At 39.3% G+C, this 12,586-nt stretch overlaps 1 protein-coding gene across 1 annotated transcript in view; it reads right to left on the bottom strand.

Moving 5' to 3' along the window:
• Positions 1 to 6,245: 6,245 nt before the first annotated feature.
• The window catches only part of dmgdh (dimethylglycine dehydrogenase), a 53,208-nt gene continuing 46,867 nt past the window's right edge, over positions 6,246 to 12,586 (bottom strand). The window contains exons 14-16 of the mRNA XM_061907878.1: positions 11,027 to 11,086; positions 6,864 to 6,998; positions 6,246 to 6,800 (exon numbers count right to left, since the gene is read on the bottom strand). Of these exons, the coding sequence (XP_061763862.1) occupies positions 6,588 to 6,800; positions 6,864 to 6,998; positions 11,027 to 11,086 (408 nt within the window). The 3' untranslated portion in view covers positions 6,246 to 6,587. The remainder of the gene's footprint in view (positions 6,801 to 6,863; positions 6,999 to 11,026; positions 11,087 to 12,586) is intronic.

Here is a 12,586-nt window from a genome sequence, read left to right as displayed (position 1 = left end):
GTTAATAATAATGGTAATATTACCATAGATATTAAGAATTTTGAAAATATTACAAAGTGTTAGATTTTGTTAAGTGTGCTCTTTTTGTATTCCCGGCAAAGAAAGCAAAACTTTTGCACTTCAATTATATAATTTCACATTTCTATTTATGTATGCGTTTGTATTGTATTATTTACACGTATATTTTCGTTGTGTTCAAATAATCATTTAGGTGTTGATAGTACAAGTCCATTTCTTGGCATAAAACATTTTCATTGCGTCCGTGTGTGTGCATTTCAGACTCTTTTAAAAAAAAAAATCATATTTCTATTTATATCATGTAGTTATTTTATGTCAATTGATAGCGTCCTGTGTGGGGGCTATATTGCAGATAAATAACAGTAAAAGTTTTTTGGGGGGGACATTTTTATTGTCAAGGTCAATAAAAAAAAAACCTAAAAGTAGGCAAAATGTGTATTGATATTTTTTCTCTATATTATATGTATAATATGTTTTTGGTATGTGTCATTTTAAATGGTTGCTTTAGACTTAAGTTTTTTTCAAGTGCTATATTGGTGGTTTTACTTTGCTGTTTATTATACAACACTTTTATATATTATTATAATGTTTTTTTTGAAAGGCTGACTTTAGTGTGGAAAGAAGACTAATATGTGAAGCTGATATTCACCAAGGTACTAATGTACAGTTTTTTAATGCATATTTGTAAAAAAAAATATAGTATAATCATGCTCATAAGTTTACATACCCTGGGAGAATTTATGATTTATTGGCCATTCTTCATAGAATATGAATGATAACACAAAAAAAACTTTCCACTAATGCTTAATGGTTGTTTGAAGCAATTTTTTTGGCAAACAACTATGTTTACTCTTTTTAAATCAAAAAGACAAAAGAAAGTACCCAAATGACCCTGATCAAAAGTTCTATTTTTGCTCTCATCACTCCAAATGACTTTGTTCCAGAAGTTTTGAGGCTTGTCTCTGTGCTGTTTGGCGTAATGTAAGCGGGATGCTTTGTGACATTTGCGCCGAAATGGCTTTCTTCTGGCGACTCGACCATGCAGCCCATTTTTTCTTCAGGTGCATCCTTATTGTGCATCTTGAAACAGCCACACCGCAATTTTTCAGAGAGTCCTGTTATTTTATGGATTTTTCTTTGCACCTGGAACCAATTTTGCTGGTCTACCTGAATCCAGCCCTGACTGGATGGGAGGACAGGTCTAAATAGGATAAGGCTGATTAACACCAGGTGTGGCCAGGTGCCAATCAGCCGCAGATAAGGGGACACAGCATTCAGGGAGAAAGACAGGAAACAGACAAAATAAGAACGCTGACAGGAACTAAAGACAGGAAATACTACACACACACAGGAAAAACTAAAACACAAACAAACTGTTTGGCATTCTCAATTCTTCGGCTACCTTTTTATACCCCTTTCTTGTTTTATGCGGTTCAATGATGTTTTCTCGCAGATCCTTTGACAATTCTTTTGCCTTCCCAATGACTCAGAATCCAGAAACATCTGTGCAGCACTGGATAAATGGCTTTCTTCTGGCGACTCGACCATGCAGCCCATTTTTTCTTGCCTTCCTAATGACTCAGAATCCAGAAACATCTGTGCAGCACTGGATAAATGGCTTTCTTCTGGCGACTCGACCATGCAGCCCATTTTTTCTTCAGGTGTCTCCTTATTGTGCATCTTGAAACAGCCACATCGCAATTTTTCAGAGAGTCCTGTTATTTTATGGATTTTTCTTTGCACCTGGAACCAATTTTGCTGGTCTACCTGAATCCCTCATTCTCCACTTCTTAATCAGCGTTTGTGTCAGGGTTAGTTTGTGACAAACCCCAAGATGCAGAGAAGGAGGCAGGCATTTTGCAGGTAAACATGTTTTAATTAAAATACTAGAACAAAAGGGGTACAACAAAAAGTGCGCACGAGGCGGATAACAAAACTAAAAGAGCTAGCATGGGAGCTAGAAAACAAAAGGAGCCTAGCGTGGAAGCTAGCGAGTAGCGAGCAGGAAAACAGAAGTCGTTACAAGTAGAATGAAAACAAAACGGAAGCAGGGAACAAAAGACAGTAAGCTACAAACAGATACCGAAATATAGCTTACCGCAACGGTGCAATGACACGACACGACAGGAGCAACAATACGGAAGTGACATCGACAATAATCCAGCCCTGACTGGATGGGAGGACAGGTCTAAATAGGATAAGGCTGATTGACACCAGGTGTGGCCAGGTGCCAATCAGCCGCAGATAAGGGGACACAGCATTCAGGGAGAAAGACAGGAAACACAAAATAAGAGCGCTGACATTAACTAAAGACAGGAAATACTACACACACACAGGAAAAACTAAAACACAAACAAACTGTTTGGCATTCTCAATTCTTCGGCTACCTTTTTATACCCCCTTTCCTGTTTTATGCGGTTCAATGACGTTTTCTCGCAGATCCTATGACAATTCTTTTGCCTTCCCAATGACTCAGAATCCAGAAACATCTGTGCAGCACTGGATAAAAGACGCAAGGGTCTGTCAGAAGCCCAGAATATCACTGAGCTTTTATACCCACACATTAATTACAAACAAACAGGTCACGGGTGAGGATTGGAACCTAGATCAGCCAATAAAACCTGTTCGTGTCAACTTTTGTGTATGTTTCCAGATCAAAGTCACTTTTGATCAGGGTCATTTGGGTACTTTCTTTTATCTTTTTGATTTAAAAAGTGTAAACAGTTGTTTGCCAAGAAATAGCTTCACACAACACAAAGAAAGGTTTTTGTGTTATCATTCATATTCTCTGAAGAATGGCCAATAAATCATAAATTCTCCCAGGGTATATAAACTTACGAGCATATAGCTTTAAAACAATGACAACCTTTTTTTTATGTAAATCTTTAATTCTGTTTAATGACAGCCTAGTACATGTTTGACCCGTTCCTTTCTCTACTCATTCAGCAGCATTGTTTCCTTAATTATTCACCTTGGAAAATGTAAACATTGGAATTAGACAAATGAAATCAATCTGCACGTTAAGACGAGTGTGTGGTTCAAGTACATTGCATACATTCATAGTACTACTTCCTGTTTGTCAAACAACACAGGGGGTGGAAATTGTGACATCACATTAAAGGGGAACTACACTTTAAAAAAAAAAATGTTGCTTATCATTAACACTCCCTATGTTAGACAAGAACACATGTGTTGTACTTTTTTATGCATTCTAAGTCGTAAAATATGGCAAGTACGAGGTGGCTAACAATGCAGTGTATCGGAGTACATTATTCCGTCCATTAAGCCTTCTAAAAAACATCCAAAAACCACAAACAATACTTGATTTACATGCCCTGACTTGAATATAGTGAGTTTTTCCTTGTCTTTATGTGGGATGTGAACCAAGGATGTCGTTGTGGCTTGTGCCGCCCTTTGAGACACTTGCGATTTAGGGCTATATAAATAAACATTGATTGATTGATTGTCATAAGCGCTAACACAGACAGTCTATTTATGCTTATGCCGCTAAAATGACCTACTGAGCTGCTGAAACGCCTCTGAGTTGGTGAAAGTTTTTTCTAGATTAAAAATCACACCTCTCACCTGGATAGGAGAAGGTTAAGTTTAAGTTAAAGTTAAAGTACCAATGATTGTCACACACACACACCAGGTGTGGACATAAACCAAGAAGTTGGTCAACTTTGACAGCCAATTTAGACGCGGAGATGGCGAGAAAGACTCGAAAAGACGCTTGTTTGAAGCACCTTTTTTTTTTTTAAACCTTCTTGACTATTACGATTAATCATCGGAACGGGTATATATAAACATCCCTATCAGTCAGCATTCCAGTGAGAGCAGACATTGTACAGTAAGTGATGGTTTGTGTTTCTTGTTCAGCACTTGGTAATACTGCGCCTTGCTGGATGTGCTAAGTTTTGTTGTACTTGTGCAATGACAATAAAGACCCACCTACATTATTCATCTTCCAAAACTTGAGGCTCATCCTCTGTATATTCAGGCTCAAAAATAGAAGTTTCTGCGTCTTCATTTGTCTCAAAGTAGTCTCTGTTGTGTCTTGGGAAGTCTGCACAATAGTAGTGAAAATTATAAGCCACCGTATGCTTAAAAATTAGCAAAATATGTCAGTATTACATGTTATCATTATAAAGGTGCCCTGTTAGGATCGATACGGAAATATTGATACCGCAGATACCAGGTCTTCACGCTCTAATATTTATTCTCAAATCAAAATATCGATACCTTAGTTCAGTGGTGTCCAAACTTTTTCAACGAAGGTCCACATACTGAGAAGTCAACACCATATTGGTGTTTTTTATTTAATTAAAAAAATGCTAAAAACAAGTATGTGTCAGCTTAGGTGACTAAGTATAATATTTAAATGATATATTAATTTAACCCTCTTAAAGCTTTTTTTAATTTCTCTTTGCTATTTGGGCTTATTGGACCCTAATAAGAATAAAAACTAAGACTTGTCTTTTGATTTGATGTACTTAGTTCATAAGTACACAAACGTGTACTTCATGTTTAATGACATGCTAATTCTTACATTTACACTTTTTTTTCCCAAATTCTATTGTATGTTATACTCTTCTGACACTACCAGATGGCAGTATAAGTGTCCACATAAATGGCCATAAGACCCCAATTCAGTAGCGTACACCATTTTGGAAATAGGAGCTAAAAAGATGCTGTCCACGCATGTGGACGCTAAGTTTTTAGAGGTTTATACCAATTTTTTTGGCCTTTTTTTTTTTACATTGTCACTGGTTTTTTTTCCCATATCCGGAAAAAAAAAATAATACGATTACGATTAAAAATTCCGCCTGTTCAGTCACAGAGTGTCCGTCCTGAGATCGGTAGGTCGTGGGTTCAAACCCCAGCTGAGTAATACCAAAGACTATATAAATGGGAGACATTAACTCCCTGTTTGGCACTCAGCATCAAGGGGTGGGAATTGGGGGTCGAATCACCCAAAAAATGATTCCCGGGCGCGGCCACCGCTGCTGCTCGCTGCTCCCCTCACCCCCATCAAGGGTGATGGGTTAAAATGCAGAAAACTATTCCGCCACACCGAATGTGTGTGTGACTATCATTGCTACTTTAACTTTAACTTAACATATTTAACAGTGTTTGTTGTGGGTGTTGTCATTTTTCCATTCATTTTATACCGCTTGTCCCTTTTTGTGTTGCGCTGGGTGCTTCATAAGCTAGTAATATTTTATGTTTTGGATTAACTAACTCACTAGACTGTATTCATGTTGTAGATGTATTCTGACTTTTTAAATTTCAGCGGATAATTTAGGTATATTTGCACAAAGCCTTGGTATGGGATCGGTATCACCGATACCAGCCTGAATTTTACTCGGTATCGGATCGGAAAGAAATCACCACATTACATATATACTTACAGCGTGTATATCAGGGGTCCTCAAACATTTTGACTCCGGGGCCGCATTGGGGTTAAAACAATTTGGCTATATATATATATATATATATATATATATATATATAGAGAGAGAGAGAGAGAGAGAGAGAGAGAGAGATATCCATCCATTTCCTACCGCTTATTCCCTTTGGGATCGCGGGGGGCGCTGGTGCCTATCTCAGCTACAATCGGGCGGGAAGGCGTTGTACACCCTGGACAAGTCGCCACCTCATCGCAGTATATATATATATATATATATATATATATATATATATATATATATATATATATATATATATATATATATATATATATACCCATCCATCCATCCATCCATTTTCTACCGTTCATTCCTCTTTGGGAGTCGCGGGGGGCGCTGGTGTCTATCTCGGGTGGAAGGCGGAGTACACCCTGGACAAGTCGCCACCTCATTGCAGGGCCATATATATATATATATATATACATACACACACATATGTACATATATATATATATATATATATATATGTACATATATATATGTGTGTATATATATATGTACATATATATATATGTACATATATATATGTGTGTATATATATATATATATATATATATACACACATATATATATGTACATATATATAGATATATATATGTATATATGTGTGTTTATATGTATATGTTAATATATATGTGTGTTTATATGTATGTGTGTGTTTATATGTATATGTGTATATATGTATTTATATACATACATACATATATATATATATATATACATATATATATATATATATATATATATATATATATATATATATATATATATATATACACACACACACACAAATTTAAAAAATAATAATTACAAAAAACAAAAACACTTTTTTTTTTTTTTTTAACTTGGGACTTCCCGCGGGCCGGATTTTGAACGCTGGGGGGGGGTCGTATCCGGCCCGCGGGCCATGGTGTGGGGACCCCTGGTGTATATAAAATGTTTATGGATATTTTTTATTTGCTCCATTGTTAGCTGACAATTGCTTGCCTGTTTTTACGCTTTAGACTGCATATAGAACACAGGTCTTCTAGTACAATAAGGGTTGAGTCCCCCGTTGAGTCATCCCTGAATGGTCCTGTAAATAAACCACAGTGGCACTTATTACGCTTTGCTCTTGGCTTTCTTCTGCAGGCGGGTCCGCGTGGGCTCGGTGAGGACCAGGGGCTCCTGGATGACCGTGGCCGGGTACTTCATGCCCAGCAGCTCCACCTCCACCTTCTGGCCCACGGAGCACAGGTCCACGGGAAGGTAGGCGAACGCCAGGCTCTGCTGGGAGCTGAAGCTGTAGGCGCCGGAGGTGGTGTTGCCCACCACCTGGCAAGGCAGGCCGGGGGGTCATTGACTGGCTCGGAGCGGAAGGAAGGCGGACTCACTCACCTTGCCGTCGTGCCACACCGTCTCGTTGCCCTCGGGGTCGATGTCGTGCGTGTCCACCGCGATGTAGGACAACTTCCTGGCCAGGCCCTTGGCTTTGATCTCCTGAAGGGCGGCCTTGCCGATGAAGTCGGCGGGCTGCTCGAGAAAAGTCACGAATCAATAACTTTGTAGCTATGGCACGAATGTGGAATCAAACACAAACCCCAAAAAGCAGTGAAGTTGGCACGTTGTGTAAATGGTAAATAAAAACAAAATACAATGATTTGTAAATAATTTTCAACTTATATTCAATTGAATAGACTGCAAAGACAAGATATTTAACGTTCGAACTGGTCCAATTTGTTATTTTTTGCAAATACTATATTTCATGCCTGCAACATGGTTCAAAAGAAGCTGACACAAGTGGCAAAAAAGACTGAGGAAGTTGAGGAATGCTCATCAAACGCTTATTTGGAACGTCCCACAGGTGAACGGGCTAATTGGGAACAGGTGGGTGCCGTGATTGGGTATAAAAGCAGCTTCCGTGAAACAAGGACGGGGCGAGGGTCACCGCTTTGTCAACAAATGCGTGAGAAAATGGTTGAAGAACATTTCTCAACCAGCTATTGCAAAGAATTTAGGGATTTCACCATCTACGCCCCGTAATATCATCAAAAGGTTTAGAGGCTCTGGAGAAATCACTGCACGTTGGCCATAATATTACGGACCTTCGATCCCTCTGCATCAAAAAGCGACATCAGTGTGTAAAGGATATCACCACATTGGCACAGGAACACTTCAAAAAACACTGTCAGTAACTACAGTTGGTTTGCTAGATCTGTAAGTGCAAGTTAAAACTCTACAATGCAAAGCCAAAGCCATTTATCAACAACACCCAGAAACGCCGCCGGCTTCGCTGGGCCTGAGCTCTTCTAAGATGGACTGATTCAATGTGGAAATTTGTTCGTGGTTCAAAAAAGCTGACACAAGTGGCAAAAAAGACTGAGGAAGTTGAGGAATGCTCATCAAACGCTTATTTGGAACGTCCCACAGGTGAACGGGCTAATTGGGAACAGGTGGGTGCCGTGATTGGGTATAAAATCAGCTTCCGTGAAACAAGGACGGTGCGAGGGTCACCGCTTTGTCAACAAATGCGTGAGAAAATGGTTGAAGAACAACATTTCTCAACCAGCTATTGCAAGGAATTTAGGGATTTTACCATCTACGCCCTGTAATATCATCAAAAGGTTTAGAGGATCTGGAGAAATCACTGCACGTAGGCCATAATATTACGGACCTTCGATCCCTCTGCATTAAAAAGCGACATCAGTGTGTAAAGGATATCACCACATTGGCACAGGAACACTTAAAAAAACACTGTCAGTAACTACAGTTGGTTTGCTAGATCTGTAAGTGCAAGTTAAAACTCTACAATGCAAAGCCAAAGCCATTTATCAACAACACCCAGAAACGCCGCCGGCTTCGCTAGGCCTGAGCTCTTCTAAGATGGACTGATTCAAAGTGGAAATTTGTGCAAGGTTCAAAAAAGCTGACACAAGTGGCAAAATAGATTGAGGAAGTTGAGGAATGCTCATCAAACGCTTATTTGGAACGTCCCACTGGTGAACGGGCTGATTGGGAACAGGTGGGTGCCGTGATTGGGTATAAAAGCAGCTTCCGTGAAACAAGGACGGGGCGAGGGTCACCGCTTTGTCAACAAATGCGTGAGAAAGTGGTTGAAGAACAACATTTCTCAACCAGCTATTGCAAGTAATTTAGGGATTTTACCATCTACGCACCGTAATATCATCAAAAGGTTTAGAGAATCTGGAGAAATCACTGCACGTAGGCCATAATATTACGGACCTTCGATCCCTCTGCATCAAAAAGCGACATCAGTGTGTAAAGGATATCACCACATTGGCACAGGAACACTTTTCAAAACCACTGTCAGTAACTACAGTTGGTTCGCTACATCTGTAAGTGCAAGTTAAAACTTTACAATGCAAAGCCAAAACCGTTTATCAACAACACCCAGAAACGCCGCCGGCTTCGCTGGGCCTGAGCTCTTCTAAGATGGACTGATTCAAAGTGGAAATTTGTTCATGGTTCAAAAAAGTTGACACAAGTGGCAAAAAAGACTGAGAAAGTTGAGGAATGCTCATCAAACGCTTTTTTGGAACGTCCCACAGGTGAACGGGCTAATTGGGAACAGGTGGGTGCCGTGATTGGGTATAAAAGCAGTTTCCGTGAAACAAGGACGGGGCGAGGGTCACCGCTTTGTCAACAAATGCGTGAGAAAATGGTTTAAGAACAACATTTCTCAACCAGCTATTGCAAGTAATTTAGGGATTTTACCATCTACGCCCCGTAATATCATCAAAATGTTTAGAGGATGTGGAGAAATCACTGCACGTAGGCCATAATATTACAGACCTTCGATCCCTCTGCATCAAAAAGCGACATCAGTGTGTAAAGGATATCACCACATTGGCACAGGAACACTTTTCAAAACCACTGTCAGTAACTACAGTTGGTTCGCTAGATCTGTAAGTGCAAGTTAAAACTTTACAATGCAAAGCCAAAGCCGTTTATCAACAACACCCAGAAACGCCGCCGGCTTCGCTGGGCCTGAGCTCTTCTAAGATGGACTGATTCAAAGTGGAGATTTGTTCATTGTTCAAAAAAGCTGACACAAGTGGCAAAAAAGACTGAGAAAGTTGAGGAATGCTCATCAAACGCTTATTTTGAACGTCCCACAGGTGAACGGGCTGATTGGGAACAGGTGGGTGCCGTGATTGGGTATAAAAGCAGCTTCCGTGAAACAAGGACGCGGCGAGGGTCACCGCTTTGTCAACAAATGCGTGAGAAAATGGTTGAAGAACAACATTTCTCAACCAGCTATTGCAAGGAATTTAGGGATTTTACCATCTACGCCCCGTAATATCATCAAAAGGTTTAGAGAATCTGGAGAAATAACTGCATGTGGGCCATAATATTATGGACCTTCGATCCCTCTGCATCAAAAAAGCGAAACCAGTGTGTAAAGGATATCACCACATTGGCACAGGAACACTTTTAAAAACCACTGTCAGTAACTAAAGTTTGTTCGCTAGATCTGTAATGCAAGTTAAAACTCTACAATGCAAAGCCAAGGCCATTTATCAACAACACCCAGAAACGCCGCCGGCTTCGCTGGGCCTGAGCTCATCTAAGATGGACTGATTCAAAGTGGAAAAGTGTTCTGTGGTCTGACGAGTTCGATTTGGTGGGATTTTTGGAAACTGTGGACGTCGTGTCCTCCGGAACAAAGAGGAAAAGAATCATTCGGATTGTTATAGGCGGAAAGTTCAAAAGCCAGCATCTGTGATGGTATGGGGGTGTACTAGTGCCCAAGGCATGGGTAACTTACACATCTGTGAAGGCACCATTAATGCTGAAAGGTCCATACAGGTTTTGGAGCCACATATGTTGCCATCCAAGCAACGTTATCATGGACGTGGACGCCCCTGCTTATTCCAGCAAGACAATGCCAAGCCACGTGTTACAACAAGGAGTGCGGGTACTAGACTCGCCTGCCCGTAGTCCAGACTTGTATTTTGTGTTTTTACCTTAATAAACAGAGTGTTGAAAAAAGATCTTAAATCATAAACAAAAAACAACGTTATGTCGACAGAAATATCTCAAGTTAATCTAAAGATTTAAGCGGTGAAATTAAAAATGGAATAAAATAAATGTATGACTTATTTTAAATACTTTTATGAATGAAACACACTGCGATGAGGTGGCGACTTGTCCAGGGTGTACCCCGCCTTCCGCCCGATTGTAGCTGAGAGAAGCACCAGCGCCCCCTGCGACTCCAAAGGGAATAAGCGGTAGTAAATGGATGGATGGATGGAATGAAACCCATTTTCGATCCATATTTTTTTAAACTGTCATTGCTCAAAAACAATAATGAATCATTCAAACATTAAATAATAATAACAAAAATGTACTTTACATGATTATATATATTTTAAAATGTTTTATATCCCCTCAATTTTTTATGTCCGAACTGAAAAAAATTAGATAAAGTAATACAACTCAACCTTTCAATAACGAGCCTAACAGAGTGCTTATATCTGCCAACACTGTCATCTAGTGGTGGTTTATGGGTACTGCAGGGTCTAACACTGCCTAGTTACCTTGTTGAGCTTGATGAAATAGTCCAGCCCCGCCTCCAGAGGGTTGGTGTCACAGTTCATCTGGAAAGAGACAACGTTATAGGGCTGCTAATAATCACGTGCTGGCAAATTGCATGCCAATCGCCAGCAAGCAGCTGGTGCCGCTAATCGCTAGCTATCGTAAATGCTAACAAAAATAAAACAAACATGTTTTCTATTGTAAACCTAGTGCCGCTAACCAGGGTAAATGCAAACATGAATATGATTACTCATGTATTCTATTTTAAACCTGCAAGCTAATGGCGCTAACTGCTAGTTTTGGTAAATGCTAAGATGAATATGATTACTCATGTTTCTATTTAAACCTGCAGGCTAGTGCCGCTAATCGCTAGTTATCGTAAATGCTAACATAATTAAAACATACATGTTTTCTATTTTAAACCTGCAAGCTAGTGCCGCTAATCGCTAGCTACCGTAAATGCTAACATAAATAAAACACATGTTTTCTATTTCAAATCTGCAAGCTGGTGCCGCTAATCGCTAGCTATGGTAAATGCTAACACGAATATGATTCCTCATGTTTCTATTTTAAACCTGTAAGCTAGTACCGCTAATCGCTAGCGATCGTAAATGCTAACAAATATAAAACATACATGTTTTCCATTTAAAACCTGCAAGCTGGTGCCGCTAATCGCTAGCTATGGTAAATGCTAACACCATTATGATTACTCATATTTCTATTTTAAACCTTTAAGCTAGTGCTGCTAATCGCTAGCTATCGTAAATGCCAACAAAAATAAAACATACATGTTTTCTATTGTAAACCTAGTGCCGCTAACCAGGGTAAATGCTAACATGAATATGATTACTCATGTATTCTATTTTAAACCTGCAAGCTAATGGCGCTAACTGCTAGTTTTGGTAAATGCTAAGATGAATATGATTACTCAGGTTTCTATTTTAAACCTGCAAGCTAGTGCTGCTAACCGCTAGCTATCGTAAATGCTGACATAATTCAAACATACATGTTTTCTATTTTAAACGTGCAAGCTGATGCCGCTAATCGCTAGCTATCGTAAATGCTAACATAAATAAAACACATGTTTTCTATTTTAAATCTGCAAGCTGGTGCCGCTAATCGCCAGCTATGGTAAATGCTAACATAAATATAATTCCTCATGTTTCTATTTTAAACCTGTAAGCTAGTGCCGCTAATCGCTAGCTATCGTAAATGCTAACAAAAATAAAACATACATGTTGTCCATTTAAAACTTGATAGCTGGTGCTGCTAATCGCCAGCTATGGTAAATGCTAACACCCTTATGATTACTCATGTTTCTATTTTAAACCTGTAAGCTAGTGCCGCTAATCGCTAGCTATCGTAAATGCTAACAAAATAAAAAATACATATTTTCTATTGTAAACCTAGTGCCGCTAACCAGGGTAAATGCTAACATGAATAAGATTACTCATGTATTCTATTTTAAACCTGCAAGCTAATGGCGCTAACTGCTAGTTTTGGTAAATGCTAAGATGAATATGATTACTCGTTTCTATTTTAAACCTGCAAGCTACTGCCGC

This window comes from Nerophis ophidion, linkage group LG08 (genome assembly GCF_033978795.1).
Source record: "Nerophis ophidion isolate RoL-2023_Sa linkage group LG08, RoL_Noph_v1.0, whole genome shotgun sequence".
NCBI lineage: Eukaryota > Metazoa > Chordata > Actinopteri > Syngnathiformes > Syngnathidae > Nerophis > Nerophis ophidion.
This window is presented reverse-complemented; position numbering and strand designations above follow the sequence as displayed.